The sequence below is a fragment of the Meles meles genome, chromosome 8 (assembly GCF_922984935.1).
Source record: "Meles meles chromosome 8, mMelMel3.1 paternal haplotype, whole genome shotgun sequence".
Taxonomy (NCBI): domain Eukaryota; kingdom Metazoa; phylum Chordata; class Mammalia; order Carnivora; family Mustelidae; genus Meles; species Meles meles.
In genome coordinates this window covers 13,218,398-13,234,636 of record NC_060073.1, presented here as the reverse complement: position 1 = coordinate 13,234,636, position 16,239 = coordinate 13,218,398, and the positions used below count along the sequence as shown (strand labels likewise).

The 16,239-nt window shown below is 44.3% G+C and overlaps 2 protein-coding genes across 3 annotated transcripts; one reads left to right on the top strand and one right to left on the bottom strand.

Moving 5' to 3' along the window:
- Window position 1: 1 nt before the first annotated feature.
- On the bottom strand, window positions 2-7,166 carry MED19 (mediator complex subunit 19). The gene is made up of 5 exons (XM_046014602.1): window positions 6,662-7,166; window positions 2,382-2,638; window positions 2,122-2,218; window positions 1,701-1,795; window positions 2-1,516 (listed from the first exon to the last, which is right to left on the bottom strand). Exons 1-5 carry the CDS (start codon window positions 6,924-6,926, stop codon window positions 1,448-1,450), a joined length of 783 nt encoding a protein of 260 aa, XP_045870558.1. The 5' UTR covers window positions 6,927-7,166; the 3' UTR covers window positions 2-1,447.
- A 109-nt stretch (window positions 7,167-7,275) lies between these two features.
- Window positions 7,276-16,120, top strand: TMX2 (thioredoxin related transmembrane protein 2). Of its 2 annotated transcripts, XM_046014600.1 has the most exons (8): window positions 7,279-7,502; window positions 13,126-13,186; window positions 13,430-13,543; window positions 13,809-13,885; window positions 14,124-14,230; window positions 14,413-14,478; window positions 14,568-14,697; window positions 15,256-16,120. In XM_046014600.1, the coding sequence occupies exons 1-8, from the start codon at window positions 7,314-7,316 to the stop codon at window positions 15,400-15,402; spliced, it is 891 nt and encodes a 296-aa protein (XP_045870556.1). In that variant the 5' UTR covers window positions 7,279-7,313; the 3' UTR covers window positions 15,403-16,120. The 2 variants fall into 2 exon arrangements, with proteins under 2 accessions (XP_045870557.1, XP_045870556.1); XM_046014601.1 differs by lacking the exon at window positions 15,256-16,120 and having other exon boundaries at window positions 7,276-7,502; window positions 14,413-14,467; window positions 14,568-14,660.
- The last annotated feature ends 119 nt before the right edge of the window (window positions 16,121-16,239 follow it).

Below are 16,239 nucleotides of genomic sequence, written 5' to 3'. Positions count from 1 at the left end.
GTCCTGTTTATTTTGGTGATTTAATGCAAAAATTCCTAGAAGACACTGTTTGTGACCGCCTAAGCTCTTTGTCTTTTCAAGGCTTAGAGGAACTCTTGACTGCTATAGTTCTTTAATACAGAATTTTGTCTCTGGGACGTAAAGCTTTTTGGATGTAGCCAGAGGTGAGACCGTGGATGATAGAGGGATGAAAGCCTGTTAGAGGCAGACTGCCTGGATATGGCTGGCACTTTAATATGATAGCTCATGGTGTCTTTCCGTTTGTCCAAAGCAAAGGCTATACCCTAATTTTAAATAGGCTGCCTCAGACACAAAATCCTGGAAACTGGCCAGAACCCATTATTTTCACTGTCCATGACATAAGCATATACAGTCTTGCTCTTGAAATCCTAGATTAAACCTGTAGCTGAATGAATGGTTTTCCACCTACTAATGGAGTAACAACCTTGGCTCATAGCAACAGATTTCAGCTGTTCTGTCAAATTTATTTAAAGTCAGATTACAATAGCTTGGGTTTTCTCATGGACATTTCCAGTTACCTGGCCTGCTATAAAGACTGAAGGAATCTCACATTCTGCTAGTTTAGGCTGCCTTTTTGTGGCTATCTTAGAAGCTTGGAAATGTTTTTGTATCAGCCTAAGTTTCAGTATCTTAACTAAGGAATGAGGCAGGTCAGAGAGTCCAATAAGAAAAAAAGCATTTACCTTTGCTTGTGGGAGATTTAAAAAAAAAAAAAAATAAAAACAAAAATCACAGCTTCACCAGGAATTGACCTTGCTGAAATACGCTGGATTGCGGGTGCTTTTTCAGTTGGCTATTCTGTTTTAACACAAAACTGACCTAGAAGACAGATAAGCCTTAACTGGATCGGCTCTTCTGGAGGGGCCTCATCCAGGTGCTTGGTTCTCCCCATGATGAGCAGAGTGTTACGTGTCCACCATGGACAGGTATTAGCAAGCTCCGCCTACTTGTGCACCATGTTCTCCACTCTCATTTTGGTGGTCTCCCTGCCAGCTAATTAATGTAATGATAGGACCCAAATTCTCCTCAGATCTCTGAGTGCCCTGGCTTAAACCTGACTCTCACATGGAAAGGCACTTACCTCTTAACAGGCAGCCACAGTTCAGCCAGTTTGATAAATGCAAAAAAAAATTTTTTTTAAAGAAAAACCCTAACAGATCAATGTCCTAAATCAGACCAATTGCACAAAAGAGATGAAAGGAAAGCTTCCTGGGAGAGGAAGAGATGTCCGTGAGAAAGCCAGCTGGGCTGAGCCATACAAAAGCATGGCCCTTCTCTCACATAATGCATTAATCTTAGCCCAGCACAGTTGGAGCTGGCATCTGTCCTGGTTGCAGGGGATGCTTCCATGGCAGTGTCCAAGCTGGAGGGCAGCTTTTGTCAGCAGGTTCAGTCCAGCAGGAACAGCCATCCCAGTAGAGTCCTGTTAGCGGAGGCTGCTGCTGCTGCTGGCCTGAGAGCTGCCCACGCCTGGATGTTCTGGACTGTGTCGGTTCTGGGGAAGACAAGGAAAGAGGGGTAAGAGAACAACTAGGACGTGGCCTTGGCCTTGATCAGCACTGTACAGGAAAAAACCGCAACATGCCCTGGATTTTCAGTCTTGGGTCCCACCTGAGGCAAAGGACCGTTGAGGACAGGGTGAAGACTCAGTGGGCTGCAGGAGCAGGTCCCTACCCTACCTTCTTTTTCTTCTTCTCTTTCTTCTTCCTCTTCCGTTCAGGATCCTCCTCTTTTTTCTTTTTCTTCTTCTTGTGATCAGAATCAGATGGTGTTTCTGTAGGAAATGGTATGTGCCTATCAAAATTCCTTACTGTAGAGCTCAAAATTCCCTATTGCTTGGAACTCTGAAGACCACAGGAAAACCTAGTCAAGGGCAACTTCTTTTCTAAAGGCCAGAAAGGACCGGGAATCCCTGCTAAAGCACCATTCCAACTTTCTCCTTGCCCAGGAGACCTACCTGCAGGAAACATTAATTACCTTTATACCAGTTTAAGGAGAATTTGGGAGTCTAGGGCTCTGTAAGGAACCTAACTGGGTTTTTAACTGGGGAAGGTCCAACCAGATCCAGGGTTTCTGGCTTTGACCAGAAGTGCTTCTTACCTGGTGGGACAGGATCCTGGGTACGGCTCTGTTTGTGCTTGTGCTTATTCTTCTTCTTGGGAGGCTGAATATGCATCAGACGACACTGCTCTGGTAACTGAAGGAACCAAAGGAAGGTCCAGGTGAGTGGAGGGAGGAAATGCCCTGCTCCCATCTGTTCTGCTCAGTACATTATAAAGGAACAGAGTTGGACAAAAAAACCACCTCCACGCCTTTCAGGCCTCCCCATTTGCCTTCTTCCTCCCCGAGAGGGGACTCACCGGGCCAGTGTGGAGGCGGAAGCCAGCCAGCATGGTCCCTGTGATAGGATTAAAAGAACCACCAAGAATAGGGGGTTTCTCAATGAGGGAGCGGAGGCTGCTGTTATCATGGGAACCAGGCAGATCAATCATCCCTGGCAGGTCAGGCAGGAAGTTACTTAGCTTCTCCTTCACCTTCTTCCCACAGAATTTATTATAGGAATGTTCCAGGTTGTAGTGTGTGATCAGATTGGTGCTGCCTGTCAGCTCGGTGCTACCTAGAGGATACAGGGAGAAGAAGAACAAAAAAATATTAGTCCCAATAGGAGAGAATTTTTAAGTCACCCAGAGGGAAAGTGAAGGACTATATTTCAGACTAAATAATCTTTTAAGTGAGAATTACAAAGACTTAAATTTATTTTTTAAAGAAACATCAAAATTGTAAATAACAACATATAATGAACACTAAAAATACATATAGTATGGTAAGTTGCAACAAGGAGAAAAATCCACAAATATCCAAAGAGGGCAGAGATGGAAACCATCCAAAGAAAGAGACACTCTCCCCAACTAAGACTCACCACAATAATCACTTACATGATGCTAACTCTATGCTGAACACTGTTCTGAGTGCTTTTCATATAACATACTAATGATTACTTTTATTCTCTGACATAGCAGGGTATTACCTCAAAGCTCAGCTACCAGCAAGGTAAGAGCCAAATATGACCCAATGGCTTGAGTGTCTGGTCAAGGAATTTTTTTTTTTTTTTTTAAACTAGCAAGAAACACTTACTACCTTTACATAGGAAATGGGATTTTTTTAGGTACTGCTGACTAACTTGTTACCACCATCTCTATTACTCATAAGCCCAAGTATAATGCTCTGCCTCAAAGAAAGATAGTCCCATCAGCATCTGGGCAACTGGAAGTCTAATCCTAGCAGTGCTCTATGCCTCAGTTTCCTCTTATCTCTGCAGTGGGGTAACAGCTATCTTAAGCACACAGTTTTTTTTCAAGGTTCAAATGAAAATACTGAGAAGTATAAAGTACTGTATAGATGCAAGGCACTACCAGTATAAATACCACATGGTTTTTTTCAAATAGGAGCTTGTTAATAATCTAATAAGGATCTAGTGGCCAAGGATGGAGCTAGCTAGCCTACAATTTCAGCTACAGTTAGGATGAACTCGAAGAATGCAAATGATGACAAGAAAGTGCTTATTCATAATCATTCACCTGGAAAAACCCAGGTTCTGATCTGAGTCCCCTGGGGACTCAGTCTTTCTTCTTCATATGTGTATCTCTGCTGCCCAACACAGTGCACACTGTCAGTGCTCAGTTAAGTGAGCAAGGTGTTTTCTCTCCATACCCCAAGGCCTTACCCTACCCTTCCCTTTTTTCTTTCTTGTGTCAAACATTTCAGAAGTATGGTCGACTACAGCAGCAGAACACTCAGTGCCACAGTACTGCTCCTCATAACTAAGAACTGCCTCCTGTCATTCTAGCATCCTGCCTTTTCCCCCCCTCTGTCAGCTACCCTCTTCTAGGGAGTCATCCTCAAGGCTCAGGTGAGAAGGCACTCCTGCTTTTCTTAAACACTTTATGAGTCCCTCCAACTTCCTGTTTTGACCATCAATTCCATGAAAATAATTTATAAACCTCTCTCCCCAGCCCCCTAAAAATTCCCCTCCTAAGAACCAGTCTCACATTTCCAACTTCCTCTTACTCAATTCCTTGCAGATTCATTTTTTTTTTTTAACCTCCAAATCTTCCCCACCTCATTCATGGCTTCTGTATTTCAGTACATGGCACCCATATTCTGCAGGTATCTTTAGAAACAATACTCTGGTTCAAAAATCTTAGTAGTTTCCCATTGTCCTCAGGAAAAAGCTCAAATTCCTTTGGCACTCACAGTAAAACACATCTTACTATAACTTAGTTTTGGGGGCTGATCTACCATTACTCCCCTGTGTCACATTTCTAGTCCATCCAAATAAGTCTCCATTATCTCCTGAGAAACATACTTCTCATCTCATTTCCTTTTAGGAAGTTTGTTTTAGGAAAGCTGATGTAATTGTAAGACAATTCTTCGAAATTTTCTTCAATTCGAAATTTTAAAGCTCTGGCTCAAGTGACAACTTTTTCCGTCATTTTGGATAACAAGGAACACATTTTGAAAAAAAAAAACAGCATGTAGATCTTTTTTTTTTTAAGAGTATAAACATTTAGGGGCACCTGGGTGGCTCAGTGGGTTAAAGCCTCTGCCTTCGGCTCAGGTCATGATCCCAGGGTCCTGGGATCGAGCCCCGCATTGGGCTCTCTGCTCAGCAGAGAGCTTTCTTCCTCCTCTCTCTGCCTGCCTCTCTGCCTACTTGTGATCTCTGTCTGTCAAATAAATAAAATCTTAAAAAAAAAACCAGTATAAACATTTACCCCCAATGCAGGGCTGGAACTCAGAACCCCAAGATCGAGAATCGCATGTTCCATGTACTGAGCCAGCCAGGGGTCTCCATCATGTAGTTCTTTACAGTTGTATTATGAGGCATGACCATGAAGAAATGAGATTAGCCTTAACAAGAAATACAGTCACTACCCTTAAACCACATACTTTATATCCCTAAGTCAAATAAGCTCCTTAAAAGCGAGAACTAGACTTATTAGTTCTCCCCCCTTCTCACCATATACCGTCCGTCCTACCTAAACCAGCATTTGCCCAACACATACTCGGTATCTGTCAACTGCTTGACATAAATAGGTACAATCAGAATAGACAGAGAAACTGCTGGTAGACATCAACCATAACTTCAGTTTTTTCAACTACAAGCAGTGTGAACTTCAAAGCACTGTATCAGTATGCATTATTATTTCCCTCAGTTCCCGATGTAGCAGTAGGACTTGGGGGGAACTGAAACCCAAGCCGGAGATTTAACATGTCCAAAATGACTCTTGATTTCCACCTCCTCAAACTTGTTCCTTCTTGGTCTCAGCACTACCATCCACCCAACTATTCAATCCAAGAATTTACAAGTATTTTCAGTTCCTTTCTACTTCTTTATTCAGTCCTTCACTCCTATAAGCTCTGTCCCTAACGTTTATCCTGCATCAGTTCGCTTCTCTCCTCCACTGCCACTGCCTAGTCCAAACCATCATCTTTTTCCTGGACTACTAAGCAGTAACTTCTGACTGATTTCCCCACCTTCCATTCTTAATGTAGCTGTTTGGATAATTACAAATAAGTGAATCAGATCATGTCACTTTCCTGTGTTAAAATGGCTCCCCCTGACAGGTGCCTCGCTGGCCCAGGCAGCACAGCATGCAACTCTCTGATCTCCGATGGTGCGTTTAAGCCCCACTTTCCGAACGGAGATTACTAAAAATAAATAATAAATAATAAAATGGCTCCTGAACTTAAAATGTGAACGCTTTACAAAGGCCTCTGCCTACTCCTCCCCCCTTCATCTCCTATCACTCTTTCCCTTGAAACTTCACTGGAATCCAACTGGTCTTCTGACCCTCAGATATTCCAAGCTTTTCCCTCACACCACGGCTTCTGACCTCATTTCTTGCATCTTATCTCTCCCACTCACACAGGACTGGCTCTTTACACTGACGCTCCAATATTATCTACTCAGAGATGGCTTCTTTGATCACTCTAGCTAAAGCAGTTCTGCCTCAATTCTTTATCACATTTTCTCCTTGTTGCACTAACCACTATCTGTTGTTATCTGGTGTGTTCTGTGCCGCAGCATCTGACATGTAAACTCCAAAACGGGCAAAGGTCCTGTCAGCCCTACTCACGGCTGTATCTTAAGCATTTAGAACACAGTGCTTGGTACCCAGAAGGTACTCAACAAAACAATTTTTGGGTTCGATTCTAACCCCTCCCTCCGACAGCTGAAGAAACAGAGAGGCCGTTAGAATGAGGGCAACGTGCCCCAAACCAAGAGCATGTTTGGGACAGATCTGAAAAACCTTAAGATCTGCAAGGATGTTATATCGGGCCTCCCTAACTCCAAACTCAAGCTCTGGAAAATTTTTAGGAAACTTTTAGGAAAATAAACCAGTATGAGGGACAGAGCCAAATACGGTGCGAAACATGGTTATGGAAATGCATTCTCCCCCTTTCCCAATCCAGGCCAAAAATTCATGTCATCCCTCTGGCCGTGAATCCTCTGGAGCTCCAAGGTCCCGACACGCGTTGCCTAGGCTCCTTCACACCTACCCCGGCGGGCTGAGAGCCACGCCCATCACCTCCTCGCTGATATGATTGGCTGCCTTCGGCCAGGCCAAGTACTCACCTGGAAGTTCCCGCATAAGGTAGAAGGGACCACAACCAGCCGCCGACTTGTCAGCGCCGGGAGGGGCCGCGGTCGCGGTGGGTGGCGGGGCCGTGCCCGGGCCCCCGCCCGGAGGAGGGGGAGGAGGTGGAGGCTTTCCTGGTCCGAAGCCGAGTGCGGTTGGGGGTGGTGGTGGGTCAGCTTGAGCGCCGAACAGTGCCGAGAAATTCTCCATGGTCTTCTCCTCCCCGGCGCGGTCCCGGTGTCTGGCGTCGGTCGTTTTCATTGGACAATCCTTTCACGATGTTCCGCCCTCTTCCTCCAGGAGCCGCTTATCATTGGGTACCCCGCCTACCTTTTTCTGGCAACTACTTCCGTCGCTTTATGAGAACGTTCAGGAAGTGCTTTCTAAACTTACTAAAGTTTTCTCTGTAGTCTCCGATCGCCGCGGTCGCGTATCCAATAAAATGACTTAGCTAGAGAAGGCGACAGCTAGATCGACCAATAAGATGTCAAATCCCCTACGATCTGCAGTTCCCAATCAGAGATCTAGTTCCGGGCGCAGAGGCGGAGCATCCGAGACTAGACCCAATTTCCATTGTCTCAATGGTGAGAGGGGCGGGATCAGACCTACAGACGCCGGAGGTGGGCGGGCGCCGCAAAGGCCGGGAAGATGGCGGTCCTGGCACCTTTAATTGCTCTGGTGTATTCAGTGCCACGACTTTCACGATGGCTGGCCCGACCTTACTATCTTCTGTCAGCCCTGCTTTCTGTTGCATTCCTACTCGTGAGGAAGCTACCCCCTCTCTGCAACAGTCTCCCCACGCAACGCGAAGACGGCAACCCGTGTGACTTTGACTGGGTGAGCGGACCCCGCGACCTTCACTGTCCCTGTTCCCCGAGGTTGCATGCGGAGCCCCGAGGTTCACCTTTTTAAGGATACCTGAGGTTCCGAGCCTGTAGCGGACTTACAGATAGTTAGAATGTAGGGCCTGGGCCGTCATCGAGCCTAAACCTCTTCATGCTTTAATTAAGATGGGAAAACCGCCGGTGAACTTGCACAACAGGCTGGCTCTTAGTCTTGAGTGCAGGGTTCTTTCCATCTCACCATCCATGCTGGTCAACAGCTGTACCCAAACTTAACACGTGTGTAGTGTGACAGGGCTACCCATCATGTAAAGCCTCCTGAGCCAGCGAGATAAAGGAGGGTAGTAGTACTCCTGTTTTATTAATGGAGAAGTTGATCTCGGCGTGGTTAGATGAGTTAGGTTAGGCGAGTTGCCAAACTAGTCACTCATGAGTCAACTAGTGAGTGAATACGACCTGAAACAACTCTTTGGCCATTGTACCTGCACACTCCATCAGCCGTCTCTTCAGTTAACATTTCCAGAGCGCGCCCTATCTGCTGGGCACTCTGCTGCATCCTGAGGATGCAGAAATGAACACAAGTGTTAGACTTGTTGGAAAGAAATTGTTAAAAAAAAAAAATAAATAAATAAAAATAAATTGTGAAGAAATCTCTCTCGAGATACTTGTTGTGCTTGAGTAAGAGCAGAGAAAAATGAGTTGAAGCTCTATGCTCTCTGCTCTACAGCTACAGCTGTGTTCTGGATGGGGAGGGTCAACCTGAGTTTTGTCTTTTTTTCCCAGCCCCCAAAGTGAATCTTGACCTTTACTGGGACCCACTCCCTTATTTTTATTCTCCATCCCTTGTTAATGCTTTCATACTTCCTCTGCCCTTTCCCAGTGTTACTGATAAGTTCAGTTGTGGCCATGCGACTTCAGGAGTTCCTATTTTTATAGTGGTCCCCTCTTATGTGGGGCAGCTGGGGCGGTGGGTATTCATTGCAAGACCCCGGGTGGTTACCTGAAACCCTGGATAGTACCAAACCTTATATATATAATGTTTTGTCCTATATATATATATATACATATATATATATCTGTGATAAATCAATCTATAACTTAGATACAGTCAGAGATTAACAGCAATAACTGATAGTAAATTAGAACAATTATAACAAAGTAACATAATGAAATTATGTCATTGTGGTCTCTGTCTACCTCCCTTAAAATATTTTACTGTACTACACTTATCCTGATGATGATGATAGCAGATGATAAAGTGAGGTGACATGAAGTGAGGTGAATGACATAGACATTGTAACATAGCATTAGACTACTGTTAGAAAAATCTGATTTAATAGACAAATGATTGATTTCTTTCTTTTTTTAATTTAATTTATTTATTTGACAGAGAGAGAGACAGCAAGAGAGGGAACACAAGCAGTGGGAGTGGGAGAGGGAGAAGTAGGCTTCCTGCCAAGCAAGGAGCCCAATGCAGGACTGGATCCCAGGATCCCGGGACCATGACCTGAGCCGAAGGCAGACGCTTAATGACCGAGCCACCCAGGCACCCCAAATAATTGATTTCTTTAGATAAATTTGACCTAATAAACATGGAAGGATTGATAAAATTTATTTTTTTAAGACTTTATTTGTTAGAGAACACAAGCATGGGGAGCAGCAGGCAGAGGGAGAAGCAGGCTCCCCAGTGAGTAAGGAGCCTGATGTGGGACTTGATCCCAGCACTCTGGGATCATGACCTGAGCCATAGGCAGACACTTAACCGACTGAACACCCAGGAGTGTCAAGGATTGATAACATTTTAAAAATTATTTAGCAGAGGTACTTGACTAGCTCTGTCAGTGGAGCATACAACCCTTGATTTCAGGGCCATGTGTTCAAGCCCCACATCACTGGGCATAGAGCTTATTAAAAACAAAAACAAACAAACAAAATAAAAACAAAAGCATATGTCAAACCCTAATGAAATGATAAAACTAGGGAATGATCATCTGTGAATGCTAAAACCGTCAGATGAAAGGATTGGGTATCCTCTGAAGGGAGGCAATAGGGAGAGTCTTAGCACCACCCATGATGTATTTCTGGCAAAAGATTTGGATTGCATTGTATTCAAGCCTCTAGGTTTCATTACCACTTTACAAGAAATATGGGAGATCGAAAACCATCATCAGAGTAACACATACCTTAAGTTAGCAAGCGGCCAAATCCAGAAAGTGGGAAAGTTAGGAGTACAAATGACTCAATGTCTTCAATAGATAAGTAGATTGGATTTGGTAAAAATGAAGAATAGATATTCTCGCTCTCTTTTTTTAAAAAAATATTTTATTTATTTATTTGACAGAGAGCACAAGCAGAGGGAGAAGTAGGCTCCCTGCTGAGCAAGGGTGCTCGATCCCAGGACCTTGGGACCATGACCTGAGCTGAAGGCAGATGCTTAAGGACTGAGCCACCCAGGCGCCCCAAGAATAGATGTTCTTTAGAGATAAAGGAAGATCAAGGAAACACATAAGCCAAATGCATTGCATAGTTCTGGCTTACTTGTTCCTGATTTGCACAAACTGCACAAAGACAGTTTGAAATTATGGTTATCATTTGAATAAGGACCAAGTATCAAATGACAGTAAGGAATTATTAATTGTGTTAAGTGTGAAATGGTATTTTGGTTTGTTAAAAAAAAAAAAAAGTCCCAGGGTGCCTGGCTGTCTCAGTTGGAAGACCATGTAGTTCTTTAACTTGGGGTTGTGAGTTTGAGCCTCTCATTGAAAGTTGAGATTACTAAAATAAATAACTTAAAAAGGCTGGGTGGGGGGCTTCTTTTAAAAAAGTCCTTGGGGCACCTGGGTGGCTTAGTTGGTTAAGTATCCAACTCCTGATTTTGCTCAGGTCAACCTGGGTGTGGAGCTTGCTTAAGATTTTGTCTTTCCCTCTCTACCCTCCCCTCCTTTTTAAAAAAAAGGCTTGAGGCACCTGCTTGGCTCAGTAGGTTAAGCCTCTGCCTGGGCTTAGGTCATGATCTCAGGGTCCTGGGATAGAGCCCTGCATTGGATTTTCTGCTCAGCAGGGAGCCTCCTTCTCCCTCTCTGCCTACCTCTCTGCCTACCTGTGATCTCTCTGTGTGTCAAATAAATAAATAAAATCTTTAAAAAAAAAAAGTTTCTATTTAAAAAGTCCTTATGTGTAAGAGATACATGCTGAAGTTTAGAATTTGCTTTAAGTTTCTCCCAAAAAAGTGGGTAGCATAGATGAAAGGGAACTGTTTTGCCAAATGTTACTGTTAAATCTGAGTAGAAGGGATTAAAGTATTGTAGGGGAGGAAAATTAATTTTTCCACCACCTCTCCGAGGTCTTGGTTGAGACCCCTGTAATAAAATATTAAAAACGAAAGACAAGTATATTAACATGTATATCATGTATGCACTGGAGATACCCAGGGAAAATGAATTAACTCAGAGGTTGGTTAGAACTCTGGCTTATGGGGCACCTGGGTGGCTCAGTGGGTTAAAGCTTCTGCTTTTGGCTCAGGTCATGGTCTCAGGGTTAGTGGGGAGCCTGCTTCCTCTCTCTCTGCCTGCCTCTCTGACTAGTTGTGATCCCTGTCTATCAAATAGATAATAAAATCTTAAAAAAAAAAAAAAAAAAGAACTCTGACTTATATCATATCCTCAACAAAGAGCAATACATTTTTGGAGAAATGACTGGACAAAGGAAAGAAGTTCTAGGTTTCCAAGAAAGGCAGGCTGCGGGAAGGTAAAATAAGGTAGATAAAGGCTCTTGTTTGTTTTGTTAGTTTCCTTTGGTGCTGTCTCCAGGATGATAGGGTCTAAACTTGTCTCCCTTGATCAACTTTTATCCTTCCTGGTAAGGGTTGAAGGAATACTTTAAAAAAGTTATGTCTTGCTTTGGGGCACCTGGGTGGCTCAGTCAGTTAATCTTGTGACTCTTGGTTTTGGCTCAGAGTTTTGAGATCCAGCCCGGTGTGGGGCTCCGAGCCCAGTGCACAGTCTGCTTGAGATGCTCTTCCTCTCCTTCCCCTTCTGTTCCTCCCCATGCTTTTTGCACATGCTTTCTCTCTCAAATAAATAAATAAAATCTAAAAAAGAAAAAAATTATGTCTTGCTTTTAGACAAATAGAGGGCAAGGAGCTTTTCTTGTATCTACTTCTTAATTGCTTTTAGGCTCAAAATTATTATGCAGAATAATCCAAAGTGGCAAATGGGGGGGGGGCACATTCTGCTAGTTTCTAGTAGCCTATTTTTATGTATGTTTGAAATTTTCCATAATAAAAGTTCTAAAAACAAGGAACAAACATGCAGAACAACCAAAAGGGACTCTGCTTCATACCGTTTGTCTGGAACCCAGGCTCCTTCTGCCTCCCCCAATGGCCGTAGGGTCATGCCATCATCAGCCAGCCAGCCCATGAGGACACGAAGCTGGAATGCGAGGACACACACCTGCTTACTGGCTGGCGCAGACATGGCACGTGGCTTCCACTCATATTCCATGCAGGAATGCTAGTCATACAGTGCTCCTTCGGCTCAAGTAGACTGAGAATCCGGCTGCAGTATGTGCAGGAGGAAACAGGAACTGAGTTTGGAGTATACATAGCCAGTCTTTGCCATTGACCCACTGACTTTAGGTGCTCTTCCTTTCATTCCTACGTTTGGCCTCCTGCTTGACCACAGGTCCTTTCTTTTTTTCTTTTAAGTTCATCTTTCCACATTTGTTAAATGCCAGCTGCCAATCCAACTTCATTTGTGAAAATGTGCTGCTTTCTGCTCTGGAATATTTAGTAAGATCTGTTGTATTCCCTAGCCTCCACTTTACATGTCTGTTGCTAAAGCCAGTTGATTACTTTTTGTTGGAGACTGATGCTAAAAACCCAGGACCTAAGGTCTCTGACTTCTAGCTGTAAATTGTGGTTGATTGGTTCTGTGTGAAATAGTGATCTGGGTTCCTGGGTAAACAGAAAGGTCTGGTAGGCCTCAGACCACCTAGACTGTAGTTGCCTCCCCTTCCCATGCTTTCTCTCACAGGGTCCTTGTTAGGCTTTACAGTCTTTACTCTTTGAAATTACCTTGTTTCTTTGACGTGATTATTGCCTGTCTCACAGGCCTTAGAGTCTAGAAAGTGAGAAAGAACTAAAAGCCCAGGGTACTGAGAAGGGCCTTTCAAAGTTCCGAGAGGCCCCCTTCAGCTCTCAAAGCCTATTAAAGGTACATGGATTAAACTATGAATATTGGATGGGAAAAATTTTTATTTTGTTTTATTTTGAGTTGGTAATAATGTCTTACAATATTATATGGTATTGGGCTTTATGCATTTCTTTCATACCCATTATCTCATTTACTCCTCACGGTAACATTTTGAGACAGATACTCTTCCACTGAGGAAACCAAAGCTCAGAGGTTAAAGTGATCTGCTGAAGGGCACCAGCCAGTTTGTGGCAGGGTAGAACCTGACCGGTGGTGTTCCCACTACATGTTTGCCAACTCCAGTTACTTCTTTGCTGGTACCATTGCCAATTTGGGTCTCTATTGGTTTTTAGTCCATATTTGGCTCCCGTCCCCACCCAAAGCATCTGTGTTTATGGCCTTCCGGTCACTTTGATTCTGTTCCAGAGAGAAGTGGAGATCCTGATGTTCCTCAGTGCCATTGTGATGATGAAGAACCGCAGATCCAGTAAGTTTAGCCTGCGCCTCAGTTTCTCCAGCTCAGGCCACATGCCCTCTGGAGCTGCTTTCATTCTTGTTAGGAGAGGGGCATTTTCTGGTGACTGAGTCCTTCACTCCATGCCAGGGCTGAATTTGAGCTTGGAATTTTATCCTCTTCCCCCTCTCCCATTTCAAACTACCACAGGAAGAGTGACAAACAGGATATAGGAGCATGCTGCCCAGCCTGACCTATGACCTCTTTGTGTTTCAGTCACTGTGGAACAACATATAGGCAACATCTTCATGTTTAGTAAAGTGGCCAATGCAATTCTTTTCTTCCGTCTGGATATTCGCATGGGCCTGCTTTACATCACACTCTGCATAGGTAAGGAGATCAGTGTGGGAACCAAATTCCAACCCCAGATAGGTCTCTCCATACCCTTCTTTCATATCTTGTACCTAATTAATTATGTATGTGGCTAGGTGATAAGAATCTACAGAAACTTTTTAAGAAGAAGGGAATGTGTCAGTGGTCTGCATATGTCCACAACGCATATTCTTTGAGGCCTAAAATCTTTGAGTCAGTTTGGAAGTAAATCCCCTGCTGTAGGCCTTATATGCTTCCTCTGACATCTGTTTTCTATGTTTAGTGTTCCTGATGACGTGTAAACCTCCTCTGTATATGGGCCCTGAGTACATCAAGTACTTCAGTGATAAAACCATTGATGTGAGTTCTCTTCCTCTCTCCTTGTTTCTTGTGTCCTTTGTGGGTGTTTTTGTAGTTGTGCTTTTTACTCACTAGGAGGAGTAACTGCTTCAGATTGGAAGTCAAGGGTACTGTGGTTTGTTTCAGGAGTGAGGGAGAGAGGGGAGGGAAAGCCAGGGTGAAGAATTAGATGCTCAAGTCTGAATCTTTCTGGAAGCCTTTGTGATTCGGCTCACTGGTTCTTCCCTGTGTGTGGCAGGAAGAGCTAGAGCGGGACAAGAGGGTCACTTGGATTGTGGAATTCTTTGCCAATTGGTCTAATGACTGCCAGTCATTTGCTCCTATCTATGCTGACCTCTCCCTCAAGTGAGTACTGTATGGGGAGGGATGATGGAAGCAGAGGTGCTGTGCTTTCCCTCTCATTGTTTTTGGCCTTGATTTCTCACATTGCAACCAAAGGCGTTTTTCCCCCTCCCCAAATATTTGTGTTTCCACTTCCCTTGACCCACTCTCTTCTTTCCTTATGTTAAATAATATATTTTTCTTAGGTACAACTGTACAGGACTAAATTTTGGGAAGGTGGACATTGGACGCTACACTGATGTTAGTAAACGGTATGTAAGGGCCTAGAGAGAGGGCCTAGCAGTAAATCACTTGCAGTGATGTAGACATGCATTTATAGAGTCCTTTCTGGGTCCTGTAGATACAAAGTGAGCACGTCGCCCCTCACCAAGCAGCTCCCTACCCTGATCCTATTCCAAGGTGGCAAGGAGGTCATGCGGAGGCCACAGATTGACAAGAAAGGACGAGCTGTCTCTTGGACCTTCTCTGAGGTATCTGAAAGAGTGAGCGAGTGGTTTGGAGAAGGGTGTAGAACAGTGGTCCGCTTTGGAGTCCAGCCTGGGTTTGATTCCTGGCTCTGCTGCTTGGCCCACTAGTTTTGAGGATGTGGTCTAGTTACCAGATTTCATTCATGAATTCACTCAGCAGATTTGTTGTGCTTCTACCATGTGCCAGAACTCCTAGTACAGGGGAACAGTTATTAGTTAAGATTCAGTCTCAAGGGCCCTCGTCAGTATAGTCTGAAGACCTGAGGTTCCTTAGCAGAAAATTGAAGAGAGTAACACTTGGATCACAGGGTTGTTTTGTAGAGGACATTAAATAATGTAGCTGTAATTCTTGGCACAGAAATGGTCGCATAATGGGTACTTAACTGTACAGGGTTGACTCTTCCAGGTACCCAAAAAAGGAGAGTTAGATTAGAATAGATTTCTGTCCTTTCCTTCCTTTTTTCCTAGACTGTCTATGTTTAAGTGTCTGAATACTTCTTACTTCCTAGTAAGGACTGTCCCACCAGAACCCTGATGTGCGTCTGTACCTCTTTTGTGCAGGAGAATGTGATCCGAGAATTCAATTTGAATGAACTGTATCAGCGGGCCAAGAAGCTATCAAAGGGTGGAGATAATGCCCCTGAGGAGCGGCCTGTGGCTTCAAACCCCACGGAAGTACCAGATAGGGAAAGCAAGAAGGACAAATAGAATCCCTGCCTTGTCAGTGCTTCCTCACCTCTGATGCCCTGCCCCTCCTGTAACCACAAGCCTTGTATGAGGCCTCGGCCTTTTATTTATGTTTTCTCCTTTGGCTATCCCTGAGAGGGGCAGGGTGCTGCTTCTCATTTTAAAGAGGCTTCCAGGGAATTGACAGGCACCCTCCAGGATGGCCTCCACTGCTGTGACCAACTTTCACTGGAAGAAGGGAGAAATCTGCCATGGATGAGGAAATGCTTTCCCTCCAAGCTTGGGTCAGTTATCAGTTCTTGTACACCACTCACATGTCTCCAACATGCTGTGTGTTCATTCCTCCTCTTAGTGGACCTACACAGTCTGCTTAGATTATATTCAACCCAGCAGAAGATGCCTGTGTATGGAGTCTGCGCTAGAACTTTTCCCTCAAGGACCCTTGCTTCTCTAGGCACTTCTGGCTTGGTCTGTGGCCTTCATTAAAAAGTATAAGGCTAATTTTGTCACTGGTCCCAAGGAGGCACCTTTAACCACTGAGTGTACTCATCGAAGATAATATTGCATAATCCCCCTATTTTTTGGAGTTTGGGAGGAAGGGGAATAGGTTTGAGACATTCCTTTGTGTGGTGGGGCCTCCCAGAAAAAGCGCTTGGGCAGGAATGGGGTTTCACTTACTCCCTACTCCCAACGCCCAGTTGATGGTTTTCCATAATAAAGAAACTGGGATTTCCTTTTGTTTGTGCCTTTGTGTGTTCCTTGCCTATTAGAAAAGCCTGGCCTGGGCGCCTGGGTGGCTCAGTGGGTTAAGCCGCTGCCTACGGCTCAGGTCATGATCTCAGGGTCCTGGGATCGAGT